The 24,529-nt window shown below is 38.5% G+C and overlaps 1 protein-coding gene across 5 annotated transcripts in view; it reads left to right on the plus strand.

The window, feature by feature from the left end:
* The window catches only part of trak1a (trafficking protein, kinesin binding 1a), a 55,896-nt gene that overhangs the window by 25,265 nt on the left and 6,102 nt on the right, over positions 1 to 24,529 (plus strand). For 3 of the 5 annotated variants that reach the window (XM_041792810.1, XM_041792808.1, XM_041792809.1), the window contains 13 exons: positions 10,289 to 10,365; positions 12,264 to 12,380; positions 12,671 to 12,771; positions 13,088 to 13,196; positions 13,607 to 13,685; positions 13,792 to 13,922; positions 14,023 to 14,097; positions 14,381 to 14,518; positions 14,607 to 14,683; positions 15,318 to 15,557; positions 15,963 to 16,291; positions 21,457 to 21,936; positions 23,885 to 23,987. In XM_041792810.1, coding sequence (XP_041648744.1) covers positions 10,315 to 10,365; positions 12,264 to 12,380; positions 12,671 to 12,771; positions 13,088 to 13,196; positions 13,607 to 13,685; positions 13,792 to 13,922; positions 14,023 to 14,097; positions 14,381 to 14,518; positions 14,607 to 14,683; positions 15,318 to 15,557; positions 15,963 to 16,291; positions 21,457 to 21,936; positions 23,885 to 23,987 — 2,030 coding nt within the window. In that variant the 5' untranslated portion in view covers positions 10,289 to 10,314. Of the gene's footprint in view, positions 1 to 3,307; positions 3,549 to 10,288; positions 10,366 to 12,263; positions 12,381 to 12,670; positions 12,772 to 13,087; positions 13,197 to 13,606; positions 13,686 to 13,791; positions 13,923 to 14,022; positions 14,098 to 14,380; positions 14,519 to 14,606; positions 14,684 to 15,317; positions 15,558 to 15,962; positions 16,292 to 21,456; positions 21,937 to 23,884; positions 23,988 to 24,314; positions 24,412 to 24,529 lie in introns of those variants that run through there. The other 2 variants (XM_041792811.1, XM_041792807.1) reach the window with 2 other exon arrangements.

Genomic DNA, 24,529 nt, shown 5'->3' on the forward strand with positions numbered 1-24,529 from the left:
CCAGCAGCAGTAATACACAAACGGGACCTGCCATGTTTGAACATCAGGTGTATTTTTGAATAGTTTTATGCTTGAATTAATGCATGGAAGTGCAATATCCTGCAGATTGCATTATAATAGCCAGAACCACAGACACAATATTGTCAGTGAAACCTTCATAATGTTGTATATATTGTATGGTTGTTTAATACATCGGACGTTGCATTAGATAGCACAAAATCTGAAGTATATGAGACAAAAGTCACTGAAACACAGGACCTAAAAAGTTAACTTACCCCACTGCATCATCATTTTATGTCTTGCTTACATGAAGTTCATTTTCCTTTGTTATTTATTTACAACCATGTGCAGGAAATGTTATTGGGGGAAATATAAACAGGTAAAGGTGAAATAAAAGTCATGTGAAATCTTAATTTATCTTATCTTAAATTTAATTACTATATAGATATTCAGAAATCATGCCACATCCCTATTATAAATGTTTTTCTTTTCTTTCAACAGAAAATACTCTGCTCTTGTTCTGTTTCCCTGTATTTTTATGACATTAGGAAATAAGAAAGAACAGTCATGTTTAAAAAAACTCATAAAGCGTCTCCATAAGTAGGACAACTAGTTGTCCCGTGACCGTCTCTGCTCGGTTGGTACAGTTTCTGTGCCAAAGAAAACAGTAACAGGATCTCCTATGAATCATTTAAACTCTTGTCTAAAATAGTTAAGCCAGTGGGATTTCCTGATTAAGTTAGATTAAGACTAAGTCTTTGTCCCATTTGGTGATTTTTCCTAAAAAGTACTCCACAGATTCTATGTACAGATACGTGAAAAAATTGCGCAGGTTGAATGAAAGGGAAACTAAGTGGAGTGTAAAGTGAATGTGACCAGAAAAGCGATGAGAGAAGAACAACACTGAACCCACACAAACACTGAGTGCTGTTTGTCCAGAACTCCTTTGTTTCCTAAATCAGTTTATTCACAGGACCACTGATGGGAGCTACTCGAGCGTGTGGGAGCTGGCATCAGTTTTCTAGACCAATTACAGTAATTATAACATTTTAGCAGTGACTAATGAGCAGAAAATTTTCGGCTTTGTTGTGGAAGATTTATTTATGAACAAGCGGGTCTGACAGGTCGTACTATCCCAGCTCAGACAAACACATGACTTAGTGTAAATAGTTGTTGTTAGAAGGGCTTTAGCTTCCTGAATAGAGATTGAACTTATTTTACTCCACACTCACTTTTAAATATGCTAATGAAGCTAGTTGCTAGCTGGCTATGTGTTTGTGAGTAGTAAAGTTTAGGCTTGGACATGTCCTTTTGTCTCCATGTTATAGGGACCGCTAATGAATGGAAGTGCTGCACAGTCTGGTGTATTGACCCAGTTCTGCCTTACTTTCATAGAACTGTCTGCAGACTTTCATGCCATTTTTCTAGACAGTATAGTTTTGGATTAAGTTATTCATTTCACTCTTTTTTTTTTTCAGCATCAAAGTTGAGACAGTGGCTGCAGCAGAGTAGCAGGATCTGGGATCGAACTTTCTGAACCATGCGTCTCTAGGGCTGCACAGTAAAACACAATCTCACCCTTTCTGTGATGTTAGCATTTGCAGTAAACTCTCTGGCTATATTAGTCATGCTTCATACCGGTTTTAACCAGTAAAATAACGCTCAAGTTGGTGCTCTCTCACCCTTACATTTAACCCGTGACGGTTCAGTGGTGTTGCCAAGGCAAGTACTAAGTGAAGCATGAAAAACACTAGGATAAGTAAAGTAAAGAAGGATTTTTTCAAACTATTCTAGAAAAATGCTTGGGTATTTGCATTATGTGTAGAGCACAAAATCTCTGCTGCATTTTTTTTATTAGACTGGTATTTTTACACACATTTCAGGTTAAAAAATGCAGTATCTGTAAATTGAAATACAGTGGGCCATACTGCAATATAATCTGAATTTCAATTAATTGCCCAGCCTTAGTCTGAACCATCTGGAAAGTCTCTACAGTATTAGCTGTCTACTTTAACATACTTTCTGCACTCTGTTTCTTTGTTTTATTTGTTTACATTTATTTACCCAGGAAAACCTAATTAAGGTTAAGAATGTCCTTCACAATAGTGCCCTGGCCACAACAGTTAACAATGGCACATGCATAAAACAATGCAATTACAAATGCAGTCCAGTCCTGGATCAACATAGCAGAAAGTCATCGCTTGAAACACCTACAGCCGGATTTATCTTCCCATGATGCCTTTAATGTACCTCAAAAATGATTTAAAGAGACCAACCCCCCAGAAAAATTTTTTTCCTACAGCAGGTTCCAGGCTGAGAATCAGCAAACATTGTTCCTCTGGTGTTACACATTAGTAATAAGGAAGTTTTATAGAGGAAAAATACTTTGACCATTATGCAGTTAATATTGAACCATGCTTTGATTGTGCTTTTAACCTGTATACACTTTATTAATTTGGGTGTTTGCTTCCAGTGAAGAGTGAATCAAGCTGCTCTTCCAGAGAATCTCACCTCATGTTACAAGTTTGAGGTTAAATATTTGTGAAAACATTCACCTATAAAGGTTTCACAGGCCCCACCCTTGAAACTGGTGCTGCTCTGTTATTGTTCGCTCTGCTCTATTGTCACCATAGAGGCTGAACAGGACTGTACCAAGTCCCTTTTACTACAGGGGGGTTATGAAAGGAGTTTCTCTCATTGAATGTGAAACCTACTCAAGTAGAAAGCGTCTCACAGTTTGTATAGTGCCATTCTTAATTATTTTAACCTTATTTTAAATAGAAAAGGATGACATGAGTTAAATTCTGAGTGGTACGAGCATAAAGAAAACTATTATACATGATTTAAAATGCACTCATGAGTTGGTTTAAATCTCTATTTGCCAAGCGGAATGACATAAAAAAGATGGGCTGGCCTCTACTTGTGTGGCTCTACCCTCCTGTGTTAGTGAAGTAAGGTAAACCATTCACTGTCCAGTGACAGAGGAGACAGGGAGGAGTCAGGTACTCTCTCAGAGTAGTCAGGGGACAAATGATACACACACCTTAAGGAACTGACCCAGGAGACTCTATTTTCCACTTAAAGGATACTTTCATTGTTCCACAGAGGGCACTGGGTGTGTTTTGTGCACACAGTTGACACTGCAATGCCTGGCGTGACTGACACTTTGTTAGTCGTGTACTTTCATAGATCAGGTATTGATTTATAGTTTTTAAACACACCCACAGATGCACACAGCACAGATAGGAGCCATGCTGTCATACCTGCAGGCTTTGTGGTTCAGTGGTTAGCCTTGGAGCCGCAGAGGATGGCACTGCTCACAGCTGCTGGCACTGAAGATGAGCTGGAGGACTCGAATGAAAAAGAGGAGGACAAAGAGTATATTTTTACGCCCGGTCATGACAGCATGGAGCAGGAAGAAGAAGAAGAAGAAGAGGAGGAAGATGGAGAAGAGTATTTCTGTGATTCAAGGCATGCAAGCACAGAGCAGCTGGAGGATGAACAGGAGATCGATGAGGAGCAACAAGTTCTGGAGGAACTGTGTGAAGGTAGTCAGCTTTATCGGGGGAATTATCTCTTGTTTTTGCGCTTTTTTTTTCCTGACCCAAGCACTACTTTGTTCAGATCTCTTTTTTTACCTTGAGTCCTTAGTATTGCTTTCACTCTGTGTTCCAAAGAGAGGATTAGTAGAAACTTGTGTAAACTTTTAAAGAGTATCCTCCTTGTCTCGTGTCCCTCATGTTAGTGTTGATCTCAGCACAGCGTGGCTAATCTCCTGGCTGATTTGACATGTTCAAATATGGGCTTGGCTCTTTATCCCAGCTGACTCTTTGTGTTGTGTTATGTTGGAAATATGCTTCTGACAGCAAGCTACTGTGCAATACTTGCAAAATGTTTTTGTCACTTTAAGAAATCCCAGACATGCTTTGAAAGCAGCAAGAGAGACGAGGCTTCATGATAGCTCAGAAGGAACGTGGTTTTGGAAGATTTGTGCTTGAGATTAAAAAAGTCCCACCATGCTGTAACCTGATCAGCTAAAAGATGTCCAAAAAGAGGAGAAATTTTATTTAAAAACCAGTGATTAGTTGTCACTGGAAAGTACAGCTATCACTGCAGGATAAATACGTTTTATAGTGGCAATAAGGAAATGTTGTCATTGATAAGTATTTTATTTTATCACACAGCCTGTGTCCAGACTATTGATTCACATACCAAAGGCTCATCTCTTCTTTTGTCCTGGCGTTTGTTTGTTACCCTTGAACTTGTGTGTTGTCTGTTGCCCAGTAGCAACAGGGGCCTGTTAGAGCCAAAACTGCAGACTTCAGAGCCTCCATGCTGCGGAGCAGACAAACACAGAGAGGACAAGTGTAACTATCTAAAGTTACCTGCTCTCTTTGAAAAACAGCAAGAAGCACCTTGATCACCTTACTGCTTTCAGTTACATTGTTGTCTTATGTAATCAGGGTTACAGTTTCTATCTCTGTCCTGTGTATTCACTTTGTGTCTTCACTGTTTAAGACCAAAATGGATTAATAAGAAAAAGGATGTTTGATAAGCAATAAGTCTGAATATTTTGTGGATTTTGTCTCTCCAATTCACCAGATCAACAGACCACTCCTTTTGCTGGTCTTGTATTGAAATATTGATCCCACTTGGGTGAGGGTTTAACACTGAAATAAAGCAATAGAAAAGGCACATGCAGCTCCAGAAAGTACGGCAGGTAAACAGACTGCACCTTGTGCAATCAGATGTACAATCTCATTTGAGGAGAGATAGCAAACATATACAAGCAGGGCATTTTGTCCACGCATGTGTAGTTGTGTTGCCATCAGGCCATGTGAACTCTCCTGTGCCCTAACAACTCACCTGAGAGAGAAGGTCGTGTGCATTTGGATGTTTTTTTGTAGTGTCATGTCTCTTTGGCTTTATCTTTTTTTCTCATATTAGACAGATTTTAATTATCATCTTAATGTTTAAAGTGGTAATGATTCATAATAGTTTTATGGTCAAACTCTCTGGCAAATGACTAATGTGAAATCTTTTAGTGATGCTAGCAGCCTTGCTCCACACCACACTAAAAAACTGCGCCAGAGCTTGAAAGGATTTCTCTATTATTTTTCTTGTGCATCAAGAAACCTGCAGAAAACTCAAAATAACATTTTTTAAAACATCCCTGTTTCATTCACAACACTTTTTAGGTCAAATTTCAGATTGTGTAGACCAAGGCCACCCATGAGGGGGGATAGAGGGGGGAGCTATATGGGGCCCATGGAGGTCAAGACAGCCACGGTCCATTTTAAAGTTTATCTTTGATAGCAATATTTTATACTTCACCTGAAATAAGGAATTTTGTTTATTTATGCTGTAGTACAATATACAGTTTCAAAATGTAAACCAATTTTTCTTAAAACAGAATTATCTTTTTTCAGTAATCTAAACAATGTGGATGGGCACATTGAACTAAACTATTAGGAAACTAATGTCAGACTTCATAGCAGAGCCATGATGTGCACAAATGTCAGAATGCCATAGACTAAAGTAGAAGGAACTTAAGTAACTTCTAAAAGAAAAGTAAATGATTGCAAAACTAGAAAAGCACTCGGAGAGCGCAGACCTCCATCATTAGCCCTATCTCCCAATAGTGAAGAATCCTTTAAAAATTCCTGGATCCATTCCCATGTACCCCCAACCACAGCATTCGCCAATTACTTCCTCCCCAGTGGGATGAAAACATGGTGAGGCAAAGCATTGGCTTCACTACGAGTGGACTGTAATGGTGGAAGCATTGCCTGCTGGTGCCAACAGATGCACTGACAGTCTCACCCATGGTCTAACCAGATGACTGGAAGTCATGGCAGAGGGTGAATATTCCTCTATTCCTCCCAGCATCGTGAGTATTCTCGCTACAATTCGCTGTCTTTCTCTCTGTTACACTCTGACTTGTCTCCTCGACCAGGCGTGCGTCTTTCAAACTCTATGAACTCCAAAACTTTGAATAGAAACACACCCAAAATGCTGCTGGGATTGAGGTTACTCATGTCTGCCATCTCCTGGTGTAAAGTGGTAACAGTGCAGACCTCTGCCATTAGCCCTATCTCCCATTAGTACAGAATCCTTTAAAAAAATTCCTGAATCCAGATGGTGATCTGGATCAGTCCCACAATCTAGTTAGTTCTCCTTATGCCATTATTGACATTTTCTGAAAATTTCATCAAAATCTGTCCATAACTTTTTGAGTTATATTGCAAAAAAATGAACAAATGAACAAACCCACCCGATCACATAACCTCCTTGACAGAGGTAATAAAGGCAAAAACGGGTTAAAGTGGCAAAAAAAAAAAAAAAAAAAAGGTGAGGCAAAAATGGGATAAAGTAGCAAATATGGATCAAGAGAAATTGATGGAAAATGGTGAAAAGCTGTTAAAAAGGGGTGGCTAAAGTTGCAAAAAGGGGTTTAAAAATAGCACAGATTGGCTAAAAGTGGCAAAAAATGCTGATGATGTGGAAACAAATGTGGCAAAATTGGCGGGGTTTAAATATACTAACCAAGCTGTACAATTAGAGTAACAAAATTGAAAGCCAAAGTTGAATTTCTTATTCACCTTCATTCATGACATATTTAACTACTAGCCATAGATGTTGTTTCCATGGTGACTATGCTCACATGCTTACTTTAGCATGAACTCAAAGCGCTGTTGTACAGCCTCACACAGCTGCTGGCATGACTAATGATAAACAAGTAAAGAGCTGCCTGTCCTGTTAGTGGTTCAAGGAAAGGCCTTGAATCTTTGACAAGTCTCTGAGTAAATATGAATCACAAACATGTGCATGCCCATTCAGCTGTGCCTTAGAAGAAAGAGCAGCTTATTAAATAATGGATGATAATGATGGGAACATTTTTAACTAAAGCAAAGCCAGCTGAGGCCTTGTTGTGTTTGTTTTCTGCAGACGTACAGAGTTAGTACTGTATGAGGATATGAAAATGTGTCATTTGAATTGGCCTGCTCTGTTTTGCATCTCAGGATGCTTCTCTGTTAGCACTATTGAAATGTTCCTGATAAAACATTCGTTTTTCCTTACGAGACTGAAACACATTGTATCTGTGAAAACTTTACTGTACCTCCTGGCACTGGATATCACAATGTGAGATGTTTGCTATTGAATCTACAAAGAGTGTAGCTTCATCTGCCTGTTCTCTACAAATGCTAGAGTGAAACATCCCAAAGCTGAAGGCTGTAAAAGGACAAAATCTTTTTCTGATACAAACCTGCCAAACTCAAAATAACTGGACAAGTAAACACCCCAAAGGACTAGACTGAAGAGAGAATAGTTTTGGTGTGCACAGGCAGAGAGTTGCAGCTGATGTTTTTTTCAATAAAAGTTTAAATTTCAAACTTTTGATTTCAGGCTAGTCAAAAATTTGTATGAGATTTTTTAGGAGCTCATATTGAACTTTTGCCTGTAGTTAAAGTAGCAGCTCTTGGGTGTTGCCCCTTACATTGATCACGTTCCACTTATCTTATCTTTTCTTAATTACTGGGTATGTAGGTTGATAAATGAGGATGAGTCTGTTTTTAATGTAGTTCAGCACATGGGTGTGCACTTCTGAGGAAAATAGTGTGACCCATAATCTTGGCCAAGAAAAGATTAGGAAAAAAAGATAACAGGAGGCCATCATTTCATGTGATAACTTCATTTTGCAGACAGTTTAAGCAACATTTTTGATATGAAAGAGAGAGCTCCTCACAGAAACTTAAAACGAGGCATTTGCAGGTCAGATGTTGTAAATAGTAACATGTGTTTGTACCTTAAGCTAGATATATGGCCAGAGCCGTAGAGTTCCTTCCTGTTACAAGTATCAAATCGCTGTTGCCAAATATTGACATTTTGCTTTCACTTGAACAGATTTTGCAGCCAATATGCTTGTGGTAAAGGTGGTGCTTAAACTTGATTAAGGTTGATGTAAACAGAAGTTAATTGACCAAAGAAGAAGTTGGCAGCAGGATTCAAAGATAATTAGACAATACATGTTAATGCATATTCAGGTATTACAACCCCCCCCCCGAAACAAGCCTGTGATGACATTCTCCCCTCATGTCTGAGCATCAGATCACAGAAAAATGATTTTATAAAGATTTTCTCTCTGCGTTCACTTCTGTGTAACTGCACATCAAGTTTTAAGTTTTATTTCTCTCCTGCTGAGATGTGTCAAGCTGCTACTAATGGCATCACATTTCCTGATGTGGGCCTTCACAATAAAAGCACTCAAACAAAATAATTCAGGACTAAACTTAGGTTAAAACCTTATATCTCCATTTTCCATGATTTTGTTTATTTAATGAATCAGTAATATTGGTTACACCTTACATCCGTCAGTGAGTTTTAACAAAGCAATAAATAAAGTCATAAGATGTTAATTATGACCATCCAGTGTTAAATTATTTGAAAAATACAGCGTTTGTTTTCAGTCCCTGAGAAGTCTAATTTTGGAGATAGGAGGATTTTTACCAAGCCTTCAACCTGGTGATGACAGTGTTAAAAGCATCCACTATGTGGCAGGAACTTACCAGGGATGTTATTGATACTGGTTTACCCACCACTATCTAAACATCAGTTTCTGTCTCTTTATGTTGTTCCTCATCCTAATAATACCCATGTTTGCAACATATTTCTCCTTAATCTTAAACCTTAGGAGTCCACAGGCTACTTTTGACGTTTCATTTAGCCTTTTCTTTTAAAAAATGTAAACCACTCAGACAATGATTAACACGCTTGTGTTTGGTTTAATTTTATTCAGAACAAGCTCAACTTTATGAAATTTTATTTTTTTACTTTGACTTGCTGTACAAGATAAAGGACCTCAAAAAGACAAAAAAACCCAGTACATTTTTATCAGATTTTTCAAAATCTGATTAAAAATAATAATAATAATAATAATTTAATAAAAATATGTCAATGTATGATGAAGTTGTCATTTCAAGAGATAGAAATTTTGAAAATGTTTTGAACTTATACATAAAAGTGATAAAATTACATATGGGTTAATGATTTGGCGTGTCCATTATGGTGTCCAAAGCAAATTTTTAATATTAAAATACATACGTTTAAACTTAAAGTACAGTGTATGATTTCATTTTCCCCCTCTTTTTTGAATACTAGTAGTTATAGAAATTTTAGGATCTATGGAGCTCAAAACTGTCAAAATGTCATTCGGGATAACTGTCCGCATCTAAAATCAAGATGCAAAAATGCTCCAAAAACATTTAAAATCTCATAAAAATATTTGAATGTATCCATTGGGGAAAACTAAATGCACTAAATTACAATGATATACAAAGTGTTTTTTCATTTTTAGCTGACTCACTGTAGAATATCTTATGAACACAATTACAAGGAGAATTTAATTACACGGACAGCATTTTTGCAGAGTGAAGGATTAGCAGGTTGTTAAAATAGGAGGGGTTTTACCTTTTAAAAAAAAGAAATAAAATGTTGAAATTTTGAAAAAATTAGGAGTATCTGTCCTGTAGAGCATGGAATACTGTCCCCTATTTGTAGAAATTATTTTAATGTCAAAGTCAAATGATCATGTTTCCCGTTCTGAATGACCTATTGACATCAAACAAAAAACTGAAAGAGAGCCTAAAAATCAGCCTTTCCACACAAAGTGATTACGATGCAAAATGTTGCTTTGTATATTTGCTACCATCAGTTGAAAATAGTGCAAGATCCCATCACACTGATGTGATCTGGACTTCTTTGGTTTAAATAATCCAGAAAGCTTGTTTTTCTAACCCTTCTCTCCACTGATAAACCAAGTCACAGTTTAAGCTCAAGCTGATTACATCAAAAAGGTGTGAACCTTCTGGGCTTCTATATTGAAACTGTAAGCATGCTGGCTGAGGAAGAATTACTTGCGTGTCTACATATAGTATTTTATTATTTATCCAAAGTAAATCCAGGCCTTTTCAAGATGTTTATATTGTGTAGATGTGTTTATGTGTTAATTGCACAACCCCAATATCCTACCCTATCATATGATAGCCTATACTATACTATATGATGTTATCCTGAATTACCCTGCAATTCCTGTTCCTCTTATATAAAAGACGTTTTGTTATAAGACGTATTTAGGCTCATAAACATATTTACAATAACCTGCTGTCAAAAACTGCATTAAAAATTGACTTTCTTATAAAAGAAAAGTGCAAACAAAACATAATTAGAAGTATTAATTTTTAGACTTTCTACTGAGACTTACAGACCCTATTTCTCTGTGTCTCTGCAGTGTTGTGTGCAGACAGAGTGGGCCAGATGACGAAGACCTACAGTGACATCGATGCTGTCACTCGACTGCTGGAAGAGGTGAGATCATGTCAAAGCTCTTTTAGTCATAAAACTCAAAGATCATCATTATATTCAGACTGTGAAGCACTTCGGTTAAACGTTATTTCATGGACTATTAGTCTCAACCCTGGTTTCTTTATGGAGTTCATGAGAAATGAGATTAGATAGACAGCATTATACAAACTATTTCTGGGAGCTGATATCCAAATCTGGGTGATCCTCATCAGCTGCTCAGTGTTAACACAGCGTCAGCAGGCTCTCTCTGCATAAATAAAAACTGTCAAACTAGAATGAGGACGTTGTTAAAGTGCAGCAAGCAGATCAGCCAATCAGCTAGTGACTAAATATGGTGTTTAAAGATGTCAGAGCATCAACAAACAGACCAGACACCATGAGCGACATCATTCCACTGACCTCTATTACAGTTAAAGTTTTATTCTTCTCCCCCTGCTTACTGTTTCATGGTTAACTAGTTTGACAAAAAAAGCAGGGCAGTGATGGTTCAGTTTGGCTCAGTGATTCAGTGTGCATTAGTCATGTTAAATGTCATAGTGAGATAAGTCTTATGAACAAGTCAACGAGGAGTGAGTTATGATTATTTCCTGCCTACACAAAAAGGGTGAAGGTATAAGCTTTGTATCTGCACTACTTGTGTCCTTCCATTTGAGGACAAAAGGACATACAGCCCTTAATGTTGGCTTCTCAAAGCTGTAGTACACTTATGGGCAGGCCCATTGAACCAGAATGACTGTTTTTTGTATCCATTATAGTAATAGAATTAACACAATGCCTTCCAGTCAGTCAGGGTTTTTAATGTTTCCTTTTAAGAAAAATACAAAGTTTGTCATTATCATGATTTGCAAGACAGAACTCCCTGAGCACTCCCTGAGTTAGAGCTGTAAACATCGTTTAAAGAAATTCAGGAGATGGAAGCAATTTGAACATTGAGAGAGCAGCATGAAAACAAGCAGTAAAAGCCTTAAAATGTGATGTAATTGCATTTAAGAATTTGACAGCAAGGAAACTAAAAGCAGATCTTGCAGCAACTTTTAAAAGGAACCCTGCATGATCAGACAAGTTCATCTTGTTGGATAGATATTTGTATCTCTCAAATGTGTACTGAACTAAAAAACTCACTAGATATCTGCATTTTGAGTAAATTTGACCTTATAAACATCACCAGGAGGTTGCCATGTTTTGGCCCATGCTGGCACTGTGACATCACAGTTCTGCAGCGCTCCCTATGAGCGCTCCTCACCCTTCCTATGCAGTAACCGCTGTTTCAGATGGTTTTTCTGCTTGCAGCTATTGCTGCCATAACATCTTTCATACCAGGCAGGAGTTTGCTGCGTGTTGGCTTTGTTTCCCTGCTGTCAAAGCTCTGTCATTCCTCCTACGTTTTACCTCAATAAACCTCCCTACAAGTGACTGAATCCAGTGTAAAGTGGAGGCGTGCTGGGAGCTTTTCAAAATAAAAGCATTATGTACATATGAAAGAGTTTCTCCAAAGAAATGCAAAGTGGACTTGTATTCTAAAAAGCGCAAACGGAAGTGCTTTTGTTCACAATCTGCAAATGTGTACTCAGATCTGTAAGTGTAAATGCACTGGGTTTTGTTCCCCTCAGCGTAGGCTCGCAGGCAAGGCTGCCTTCCTCATCGCATAGATATCACATGAATAAGTATTCAGTGCTTAGCTGGGCAGCAGTTTAAACTTAATTAAAGATGTATTTAATGCCAACATAAAAGGCGAAAGATTACTGTGTTAGACTGTTGTTGTTCATATTTGTATTGAAAGAGTGAAGAAATCACCAACACAACATTGTATGATATTAGCAATAAGATGGAGAGACAGTCTGTCTGTAATGTTTTAACTCTTCTTCTTTCACTAAAGAAAACTTGTTTCTGTCTGTGTGCAGAAAGAGCGTGACTTGGAGTTGGCGGCTCGTATCGGACAGTCACTGCTGAAGAAAAACAAAGCTCTTAGTGAGAGGAACGAACTGCTGGAGGAGCAAGTAGAGCACATACGAGAGGAGGTACACGGCCTGTGTGTTTTCAATTTTTGGGAAATGGGGTTTTCAATATAAGAGTATCCCTCTTTTTCATTTTTATTGGACATACAAAATAATTTTATGGTCTCTCTCTAGCTTTTTTGTTTTTTTTCTCTTCTTTAAATTACAACACACATTTTTGCTGGCAATTTAAGTTATCTGGACAAGAACATACATTCCCAATTAAGATTTCACCTAGTTTAGTAGTTGCCCAGTGGCTTTAAGCAGCATTTTAACCATCCTTTCACTGCCTATATGTCTTCTTCCTCTTTCAGGTGTCTCAGTTGCGTCATGACTTGTCCATGAAAGATGAGCTGCTTCAGTTTTACACAAACGCTGCAGAGGAAAGTGAAGGGGAGTCTGCCACCACAACACCGTGTGTACTCTTTTACTCATTTTCTCCCCACCTCTCCTTGTATCTTCCCTTATCATTGAAATATAAAAATCTGAAATTATTCATCAAATTCAAGTCAATACAAACATTCACACACAACAAACTGCTTCAATTTAGCATTAAAAAAGGGAGACTTCTCCTTGTGCAAAATCTCTCCAAAATGGTCTCTTAAGTGTTTTTTTAATGAATAAATTGATGTTCTGATTGCATAGAATAGACATTTTTAATAGTTAAAATCATTGTAATGGATTAGTAGTATAAATTATATTCATAATTACTTTCTTGTTTGTGTTAACAGGGTACGCCCAGCTGAAACCAGTGTGTCATCTCCAACACCTTTCCCCCTCGACTCCCTGCAGAAGAAACTAAAAGATCTGGAAGAAGAAAATAAATCTTTGCGATCTGAGGTGCACATTATTGAAAATAAGCTCCAGCAAACACATTTCATACACCGTTGACACTTATCTATTCCAAATTTGGCAATTTTGATGTTCAAGCAAGTATGATAAAAAATATATACAGGTCATTCAACTTCATTTGCATATCATATTTGGACTCATATTTGGCAATCAACACGTGCATGCAAATATAGTGGGGTAATTCAAGGGCTAATTTGCACCAGATTCAGGATGCAAGTAAATACAAGTGAAGAATACTTTAGTTTTATGATAGCAGTATTGTTTGCTTTTATATTAATGTTTAACAGGTTTATTCAGTCATAAAAGACAGTCATATAAGTGATTTATTGTTGATGCATCATGGGTAAATTGTCTAGCATTGATTAGTGATGTTTTTGTGTTTGTCTGTGCGTTTCCAGGCCAGTCATTTGGAGACGGAAACAATCTCCTATGAAGAGAAAGAGCAGCAGCTTGTCAATGATTGTGTCAAAGAGCTACGTGAGTGCTGGACTGCCTAGAGTTACTCTACGTTCACTTTCTCTAATGTAGAACGAAAGCAGCGATTTTAAACTCAAAGTCTCACTTTAGATGAACACTTTTCCAGGTAATGCCAACCAGCAAATCTCCTCTCTGGCTGAGGAGCTGGCCAGGAAGAGTGAAGACGCCTCCAGACAGCAGGAGGAGATCACACACCTCCTCTCTCAGATAGTAGACCTCCAGAAGAAAGCAAAACTGGTATGAAAGCTCTAAAATGTCTGTTATGCCTTTCATTTTTAATGCAGTGGCTGAATACATCTTTTCACATGCACTGTCCTTTGTGTCTGGGATTTTGTAGTATGCTGTGGAAAATGAGGAGCTGACTCAGCATTTAGGTGCAGCCAAAGATGCCCAGCGCCAGCTCACTGCTGAGGTAAGGCCATTCACAGCCAGCTGAGCAGTGCTCTATTATTTTATTTTCTGCAGTGGTAGCTTCCACCAACAAGTTATTTATAGCCATAAAGCTAAAAGAGCCGACTGCTGACCAAATTCATGCTTCTGAGAAAATGTGTTTACCACTTTGGTGGTTGAATCTTGTGTAAGGCATGAAAAGTTAACACAATATGCTCTAAATTAAATCAAGGAATCGGAAAGAAAACATTGAAGCATAGTGCAGTTTTATTTAATGCCTTACTTTCTTGTTTTCCTTCCTGCAGCTGCGAGAGTTGCAGGACAAGTATGCAGAGTGCATGGAGATGCTACATGAGGCTCAGGAGGAGCTGAAGAACCTGAGGAATAAAACTCTTCCGCTCAACACACCAAGACGTTTCCACTCTCTGGGCCTTTTTCCAATGGTGAGCTCATAATGTTACCATGTCCATCAGTATCTAAGCATCTCATCACTCTTCGAGTTACTAAGTTTTGTGAAAACTTCTTCTGAAGGACTCTCTGGCAGCTGAAATTGAGGGAACCATGAGGAAGGAACTTCAGATGGATGATCCAGACGTAGAAGAACAGAGGTATCAAAAAGATTACTTTCAAAATCATAGATATAATGTTCAGGATTTCATATTCTAAGCCAGTGATGCTCAATGCAATGTCTCTTGAACCACATGTGGCTCTTTTGTGACGACTTGTGGCTCTTTTAAGTCTTACCAGTCAAGTCTTACCAGAAAACGTTTAAAAAGGGAAATTTTGACCCTTTGCAAGTCACATTAATCACTTTGTTTCCCAAAACAGGCTTAAATGTCAAATTTAATTGTCAACCTTTATTTTTCAACACATCTTTTTAAATCTAGTTATTAATACATATAGTTTCGCTGGTATTTTAACAAAGGCAGAATAAAATGAACAGAGGATAAAGCTTTTATTGGACAGATTTTACAAACATCTAACAGAGATGGCAAGTATCTGGTAGGAGTTGACATAATCTGGACAGAGTTGACAAGTATTTGAGGTTGTTGACAATTATCTGACGGAGCTGACGAGTGTCTGAGGGAGTTTACAAGTGGGATAAACAGTGATGTCTTAAACTAGGGTTGAATGGTGGCACTTGCAAAGGCGTTTTTCCACTATTTCTTTTTTGTTGAGCAAGGTTGAGTAACACTGTTGTGAGCTTTAAATTTCTATGTTTATTTCATCATGTTTCTCCAGGCTGCATCCAAAACGAGTTTTCCAGACGGTGAAAAACTTGAACCTGATGCGGCAGCAGCGTTCATCACTTGCTCCCTCCCCTCTCAACATCCCAGGCTCCAATCAGACATCATGCCTCACCTCAGGACGCTCCAGCAGGGTGGGCACGCCATGCTCCAACTCAATATATGGGAGTGAAACAGGAAGTGGGATCATCCTGGACAACAGAACCAGCAGTATCCTGGAGGGTCCAGATGATGGGTACAGATGGCTTGACTGACACATTTTGGATTTTTATGATATTATTTTCAGCATCTTTTAAATTATATTGAAATTTTAAGTCTTTTTAAAAATGTTTTTCATGTTATTTTTCATTTTTTCTAGTAACTAAGAGGAAACCAATAATATAGTCAGTTCTTTTTCTGTTTTTGTTGCTAATCTAGGTGCTTTCTAGTGTTTTAGTAAGTTTTTTATCTGCTTGATTCCTGAGTAGTAACTTGGGAATAGATTAGGATTTCATCTTCAGCTCTAGCCCTCAAGATATTATGTAACAACAGAGGAAAATAATTCCTTATAATACAAAAGAAACTACAACAAAGTAGAGAGGAAAGGATACTCTGCTTTCAAAAATCCTCTCTGACATTACTGTCAACTTTGTCTATGCAGGTCAGAGGACTCTAACAAACGTCCCCCCGGCACCCCAGGGACCCCAGGCAGCAGGGACCTGGAGGCAGCCCTTCGGCGTCTGTCTCTCCGCCGCGACAACTACCTCTCAGAAAAACGCTTCTTCGAGGAGGAGAGGGAGAGAAAGCTGGCGTATCTAGCCAAAGAGGACGAAAAAGGAGGGGAGGAGGGCAGCGGAGGCCCCGGGACACCTGCAGAGAGCCTGCTGTCACTGTGCTCACATCCTTCCTTTGGAAGCGTGTGGTCAGGATACTCCTTCACAGCGCGGTCCTACCTGCCGGAGAAGCTGCAGATTGTAAAACCACTAGAAGGTGATTATTCCTCTCAGAGGAACAAGTCTTCTAATTCTTCACAGAATAAAAAAGAAAATCAAAAGATTTTCTCTCAGAATGAAAATAAAAACTTAAAAAAATCTGAACAGAATCAAAACCACAGCCAACCCCATCCCTCAAACAGTTTATTTTTAATTGATCCTGACGCTCATGTAAGTCAGAGCCAAAGAAAAGCCCTTCGGGACCAGCAGCAGAATCAATATCTTATATTTCATAACAACAGTCCACCGAAAATCTTTTTGAGTGGCTCACAGGATGTTAAGACGCTGCAGAAGAGCTCCAATTTGCCAGAGCTGGGCGGCCTTCAGAGCTCAGAACCTCACCTTGGACCTCCTCTGGCTTTACTCACAGGTCTGCTGGAGGTGCTGGAGCAGCAGGGAGGCAGTCTAAATCTACAGCACTCCTTTTACTTCAGACACACACAGCCACGCTGCTGGTTTGAGATATAAACTGAAAACAAAAAGTAAGGAAAGCCGTTGGAAAGCCTGTTTATTTCCCTTTTAAATTATGCCACATCTGTAAGGATCGTGCATTTTTTGGATGAGCCGCAGAGCGACCATGAAAAATGTGCCAAATCTTCTCTGCCAATGCTAAACAGCTTATTTTGCTGTTGCTATTAACTCTTGTTTTGAGCTTCTGGTACCCCCAGGTGCTGCCAATCAGGTGCCTGATTGGGCGCAACCCACATACTCAGCTCTGCTGCTCCCACAAATGCATGTTCCTTACAGATGTGTCACCATTTAAAAGGATAATAAACAGGCTGTCCAACAGTATAAAATGTATTGCCAAGAAGCATTGTTACAACAAAGAAATAATGTACCAAACACAAATTTCCTTACTTTTTGTTTTAAATTTAGAATAACAGATTACCTGAAGTATTAAGTGATAGTATGCCATTACCACCTCATATAGCTTGTTTAGTTTGTGTTTATCATTTTCAAAGCAGGTTTAAGTGTCTTCTAAATGATTTGAAAGGCATGAAAATGTTCCTCATTCTGTAAAGGGAATATGCTATACAGCATGTAGCACCTTAATGGTGAGTGCCGCTGATGAGAAGTGAAATATTTCAAATATTAATTTAGCCTTCATCCTGTTTTTATAAATTCTGAGGTAAGCACCTTGCACATTATTTTGCAGTATTTAAGTCTGTTGTATTAGAAAGAGCACTTTGTAGTTTTTAAAAACACAATCTAGTGCCTTTGTTTTTACACTAGAGGGTTTCACTGTTACTATATATTTGGATGCTGAAATATGCATTTTTAAAGATGCAGCTTTACACACCAGGAAACTTTATAGCATGATTTCAGTTTTACAGAAATATCCCCTTAAGCTTCAAAGCTTAAAGGGATATTTTAGTATTTTTGAAGTTGTGTTGCATAAGATGGTTGACAATAGTAGTGGCATTAGCCTCTAGAGATTTCAGCAAGCGTTGCCCATTGAAACAGGACATGCTTGGAGAAGCAAGGTTATACAGCATAGCAGACAGGCACAGCTGCTCTGCATAATTTAGCAAGTTTAAGGTAAAAATGGGCCCAAAAAACAATGCTATCTCAGTTTACGCTGTATTGAAAATTCTTAAAGTGTTTTATTTTTCACCCAGAAAACCTCTGTGTTTGGCAGCCTCAGCTACCGGCTACATGTTCTTCTATCTCAGCATATTTGGTCAGCTGTTAGCGACTGCGAGCTCAGTCAGGGGATACAAGTTAGTACTGGTAGACTAAAACAAGTTATTTCAGCTCAGCTTTTCCACTTCAGCAGCTTGCACAATATTTTCATTACTGACTGTAGCTTGTCTCATTATCATCCATTAGAAGAATAAAGCGTCGACCATAAACTTTCTTGGGTGACAAATTTACATTTAGTCCTTCTAGTTGGAACGAGAAAGTTGTAGTGGGTCCGTAAAACACATTCAGTAAGGCAGGGAACTCTGGATGGGCAGCGATGTAGGCTGCAAGCGTATGTGAGCCGCTATCCTCAATCAGAAGTGTCCTGAAGAAGTGTTTTAACTGAAGAAGTGTTCTAACTAAGTCCCATTCATGACAACAGTAGCTCTCATGGGCATGGGCTCACAGTTTACACACCTACACCAGCAGGTAATTCAGGGTTTCTCCATTAAAGTTTCCCCTCTCTCTTTCTCTCCATCTGAAGATGTTGTTCCTCTGTGTAATGCTTCTCAAAGGATCCCCTTGTTTCCACAGCAAACAGCATCGTCATTCATGTCAAAACGCTCATTTTAGTTTTATTTTAGCTCAGTTACTTGCTTCTTCCCATGAAGCCTGCAGACCCAAACAGCTGATCAGATACACTGAAGCTGAAGAGCTTGTAGCTGAAGCTTGCATTGCAAAGTAGTGCTGAACAATGAGGCTTTCTGGGTGAAAAATGCTTGCTGAAACTTGCTGAAATCAATGGAGGCCAGTGCTACTTCTATTGTCAGTTACCTTATACAACCCAGCTTCAAAAATATAGAAATATCCCTATAAGATCAGATACTTTTAAAAATGTGTTTTTGTAGCTGTAATCTTTATTTGTTGCTGTGTGAAAACTTAATCCTTTCAAAAATATTGTCCAACTTTGACGGCATCAACATTTTTGAAACTCATTGGAGGACAGTATATCCTGTTTTGTGGCACCACCTTGTGGCAATTGCCTGTAACAACACTTACATGATAACAGAAGATCATACTGTAGTGGCACATGCTGTCATAAGATTAAAGAACACGAATATTGGAGGGTAAAAACATTTTGAGGGAAAGATATAAAAGATATAGGTGGAAATGTTCGATTTCAAATCTAATGATGGTTGTTTATGATGTGAGATATAATGCATAATCTCATATTTTTAAGGTAGCTCTTATTTTTACTAATATAATACATAGTGAATTTGTCTGCATCGATTTGATTACCCTCTTTATTTTGGAAGAAAGATTAGAGAAGTAAAGTAACCTCACAAGAAACACATTTTCTGTGTTTTGGCAGTTTTATTTCTGTTTTAACTTGCGTGTTGAGAAACCAGTCTGTTCTACATCAGGAGCTTATTCCCTCCATCTCTTTCACTCATCTTTTGTTGTCCTTTCTTTTTACTTTTGTCTTGTCTGTGAACTTTCCTTCTTTTCTGTTCAACTTGTCTATTTCCTTTGGTAATGATTTCCTGAATAAAAGCATACTAATTTCCCACTTTTCCTTTCCTCTCATTCTTTTGTGTTTGTCTTGCTGGTTTCAGCACTGACATCCCTTATAGAATATTTTCATTTGTCAGTAGAAACAACCACTCATTGGACTTGAAATCAGACCAAGTTACTAAATACAAGGCTGCTCAATAAACAGGAAGGGCATGTTTATAACTTTGAGTCATTTATTTTGGCTGCATATTTAAACGGTGCGTAAAGAAACTGTCAGGATCTTTAAAATCTGTCCTTTAGCTGTGCTTTTGTGGGGCATGTAGACAGTTTATTTGTGTGACTGTGCCCCCTTTATGTATGAGTGTTTGCATGTGCTATCTGCATGCTTGTTGTTAGGTCTGTTTATATAAAGGGTCACGTACATTTCTATCTATTTTTAACCTTACAAATATGACAAGGGCATTTTCTCTAAACATATAGGTCAGTATGTCTACCTGGAGTCTAGTGGTCTCTACCGATGTCACATTTGATACTGTAATGAAATGAAAAGCTTTTAGCATGTAGCTGAGACACTATCCTGTCTGGGTAGAGTGATAAGGATTGTGTTGCAGACATGAGTGCAGTGTAGAAGGCATGTGGCTGAATATGGCAGCTTGCCTGTGGTCTTCCCTCCTTATATTCTGTGTCAGAGCCCTTGAGTGAAGTGTCGTAGCTTAAGCTATAAACTGAAGTACTTCTTTCCACATTGTAAATGTGATTTAAACTAAGACAAGAGTTAAGAAGTGCCACAGTAAAAAGTATGTAATTTGAGGTTAGGATGCGTCAAGTTTTCAGGGTTAAGATGAATTAGAAATGCAACTTTTTTGGTAAAGTCCTTCATCCGAAAGTTTGCTTTTAAAGCTCCAATGAAGGATTTTTGGAGCATCTTACCTCTTTGCTTACCTTGTCTTTTACTTGTGCAGGTAGTGTTTTGACAGTATATTTTATCCTTCAGATTTTTTCTGAGGAAAATTTTTAAAGAAGCTATTCCTTTTTGTTTCTGCAAAGTGTTGTCTGACACCTACTCCATGGCCATGGTTAGAGGCAGTAAAATTTTTAATATAGAAGTTGTTGTTGTCGCTGAAGTTCATATTGCAATCTCAGATCACTAAGAGAAATCCTTAATAATTTCAGTCATTGCAAAACCAAGAAAAAAATCCTTGCAAGGGATTTAAAGTAACAATATTACAGGATTTATTTGGAGAAAATATGTGACAATTTATCATTAGAAAAATAGTGTACAATGATGTAAAGGGGCCAACATATCTTTTTTAAAGAGCACCTGTTAATTTTTTAGCAAAAAAAAAGAGTCTACAATTTTGTGGAAAAAAACATTTTTTTTTTAGATTAAAAAGTTGTATATTTAGAAGAAACTAATTCAAAATTTCAGAGTTTTAAAATTTGGGAAATCTAAAGAAAAAAGTGAAATTTCCAAGTACAGAGAGTCATCAATTTTGACACCAGAAATTCAAAAAAGGTTTTTAACAATCCTAAATTTACAACAGTGTAAAGTCAAAAAATTACAAGAAACCAAACTGAAAACAGTGGTTTCTTAAAACATCTTAGTTTTGGTTCATGTACATTTCTGACATCTTAATATCTATTTTTTTTTTTTTTGTCTTGTAAATTTACTTTTAACTTTGAGTATTTCAAGTTCTCTGCTTTTTCTAGATTGGCCCTAACACACTGTGATAATAATGGTTGTTTTCTCATAAATATTTTGTCCAAAAAAGCTTATGCAGGCCAATAATGTGGGATTTTGTCAGTGATAACAATTAGCACTGATGTGTACTTTTTCCAAGTGGGTCCTGGGGAGCTTAGCTTTTCCTGGATACAAGTAGGGCAGGCCTAGGGGCATATATGACATATATGATGAAACCAAATGGGGTAAAATTAATTTTCATGGCCTTATAAGAATGTTGGAAGAAATGGTAGATTAAAACAGATTTGGATAACCTGAGTATTTTTCTGACTTTTCTCCACCAGGCTCTGCTACCCTTCATGCATGGCAGCAGTTGGCTCAACCCCACATGGGCGCTCTGTTGGATCATCGGCCTGGTGTGGTCACAAAGGGCTTCCGCAGTTTGGCGCACGAGCATGAACAGGAAGACAGCTGGCAGCTGGACCAACCAGAGGAAGACGAAGTGTCTTGTGACTCATTTACTGGCCTGTCAGGAGAGAACTCCGCTCCTGTAGATCTGATGGATCCTTGCTCTACCTCTTCTCCCTTTGTCTGCTGCAACAAAAATGGAGATATTGACGACATTAACAGCCAATCAGATACATTAGAAGCTGAAACGTGCCTGACTAAAGAAGCGTTACAAGTCAAAGATGGACATGTTGCGAACTTTCCGCTTTCCTTCTCCAGCCCTTTATCGTCCCCTCTCCCCTCATCTGAGATGAACGGGCACGTGGACTTCAAGGAGCTCCAGGCCTTACAGCCCGCCACTGTGGACCACATGCCTGGTGAGGGAGCACTTAGCTGAGCTCACTAACCCACACCCACCCTCTCCCTGATAACCCTGAAATATGGGGAAAAAGAAGGGAGGGGGATGAAGGGGAGGGGAGGGGATATAAAAGGCGTTAACTGGACATCCATCAGCCCCCCCCAATGTGACGTCCCTCCCCGCACACACCTGCCCACCCACCCATCCCTCCGCCAGCTCCCGTGTTTGCAGCCATCGAACCCAAACAAAACAGAGTACATCTTTTATTTGTTCATTATTTTACCACTTCATTATTTTCCTTCTGGGTTCACATTCTCTGACATTGCCAAAACTGCTTCATTTCATCCTGTCACACCTCTATATCCATTTTGAGTGATGACTATCCTCTTCAAATCTCTGCAAAGCGGGGTTCTTAATGTTTTGGTGTAAATCAGAAATGCTTTATTCATTCATTTTTCTAGCAGCCAAACACACGCTACACCATGCATGCAAAAATAACATGGCTAGTGTCTGGTATGTGGTCATGTATGCATATATCAGGTGTTATTAGTGCAGCTGTCCAAGTCACATGAACACAGCACTCACACCAGGCTAAGATTGGATTTGACTTCAAACTTTAGTGTAAGGTCACCTTCAGAAACACATGGTATGATCTAAGTTATTCATGGATTTTGAACAAGTGATCGCATGTTATAATGAAAGCAGCTGGTTAGAGGTAAAATCATCAGCACTTAAAATGAAATATTATACTTAAAAAGAGTGGAGACAAACAGGCATTTCAGCCTGAGGCTTTCCTTTTTTGTTTTAGATACAAATGTGGGTGTTGACCATTTTAAAGAGTGAAACATATAAACTTCCCTAAATCTGTCCATTATTTCATACCTCTTATCCCATTCAGGGTTGTGTGGGGCTGAAGCCAATCCCAGCTGTCACTGGGCAAGAGGCAGGGTAACACCCTGGACAGGTTGGCAGTCAGTCCCAGAGCTGACACACATAGACAAACAACCAGGCACTCTAACCCATGCATGTCCTCAGGACTGTGGGAGGAAGTCAAAGTACTTGTAACAAACACAAGCATGCTTGGGAGAACATGAAGATCCTCACAGAACAAGCCTGTCCGACTAGGGTAAAAACCAGGAATCTTTTTACTGAGAGCCGAAAACCCTAACCCTGTCGACCATGCAGCCCAAATATCTAAACAATTAAAGTTGGTACAAAATATAACCTTGCAGAGCAAGTAGATATGCTGTCATCAGGTGGATCCATCTTGCAAAGCTTCAAGCTTATATGCTTTTTTCCAATCATGGCCTCATGACAAGTCCAATCAGAGTCATTTTAGGAGAAAGAAGCTGTAGCTATGGGCGTGGAGTATTTTAAAAGAAAACCTGTAAATAATGATTGCAAGAAACTACCACTGACTGAGTTTGAACATGGAGATTTGTGTCATACAACCTTCTTTAAGTTGACCTTAAAAGGGATAACGTATTTGGGTATTCAGGTGGATAATAACTTAAAAAATAGTACCTAAACTTAATTATCCTAATTTTGTTCAGAAAATTGAGGAAAAGCAAAAAATAAAACAAACTGAAAACTTGTTTAGGTGGAAAAGATGCTCACATTAAAATAATAAGAAATGCTCACATTAAAATAATCAGTAGAGATTAAAATAGTTTGATGGCAAATTTAAATTAAATATGAGAAATATAATGAAAGTCTTGCTCTTTACTCTGGGTTCTCCCTGATGTGTTCTGTTGCTTTTGCTTGGGGCTGATACTGTTGTTATGATCTATCTTTTCTTCACTTTACTGTCTTTATTGTCTGAGTGTTTTTTTTTTTTTTTTGGTTTGTTTTGGTTTGTTTTTTGTTTGTTTTTTTGTTTTGTTTTGGTTTGGGTTTTTTTTTTTGTTGTTTTTTTGCTTGGTGCCTTTGTCTCCATATTTACAGCCTCTTTCCCTCATCTCTTCTAGTTAATTTCCCAGGGAAGTGTTTGTCCCACACCAGCTCTACGTACACCTTCACCACCTGCAGGATTCTCCACCCCTCTGACCAGCTGACCTCTGTGTCCCCAAGGTAAAAAACACCGATCACTGATCCACTCTACTGTGTTTCCAGTTTAAAATGTCTGCTGGGATAATTTCTCTGTGTGTATTTGTCAATTCTATGTACTAGTAAAATTCAATGTAATGCACTGTTAGGGACGCATGATGAGAAACTTTATTGACTGGCAATAAGAAGTCAGGCACTGGAATCTAAGAAATCAGGAAGCAAACATAAACTCCCTGCTAGTTGGGACTTCTTGCTTTATTCTTGAAGTGAATCAACTGTGTCTCAGGCAGGAAACAGTCCCCTCTGACTTACTCATTCTCTGTGTTCCTGCTTTCTGATTGGCCCTGGCAGATCATGTGATGAGGAAGATGAAGTGGAGTTGTATGAGATGGTTGTCATGGCTGGGGTAGAGCAGACCCATTGAGTGTACCCGCTGGGGTGCACATGGGTGAGGCAATGCATGAGAGTGTGTCCCTACAGACTGTGGGTGTGTGTGAACAAGAATAACATCAACAATTAACCTTCACAGCAGTGTGGACCTACTAGCTAAATGTATATTTGCTGCT

The sequence above is a fragment of the Cheilinus undulatus genome, linkage group 8 (assembly GCF_018320785.1).
Source record: "Cheilinus undulatus linkage group 8, ASM1832078v1, whole genome shotgun sequence".
Lineage (NCBI taxonomy): Eukaryota > Metazoa > Chordata > Actinopteri > Labriformes > Labridae > Cheilinus > Cheilinus undulatus.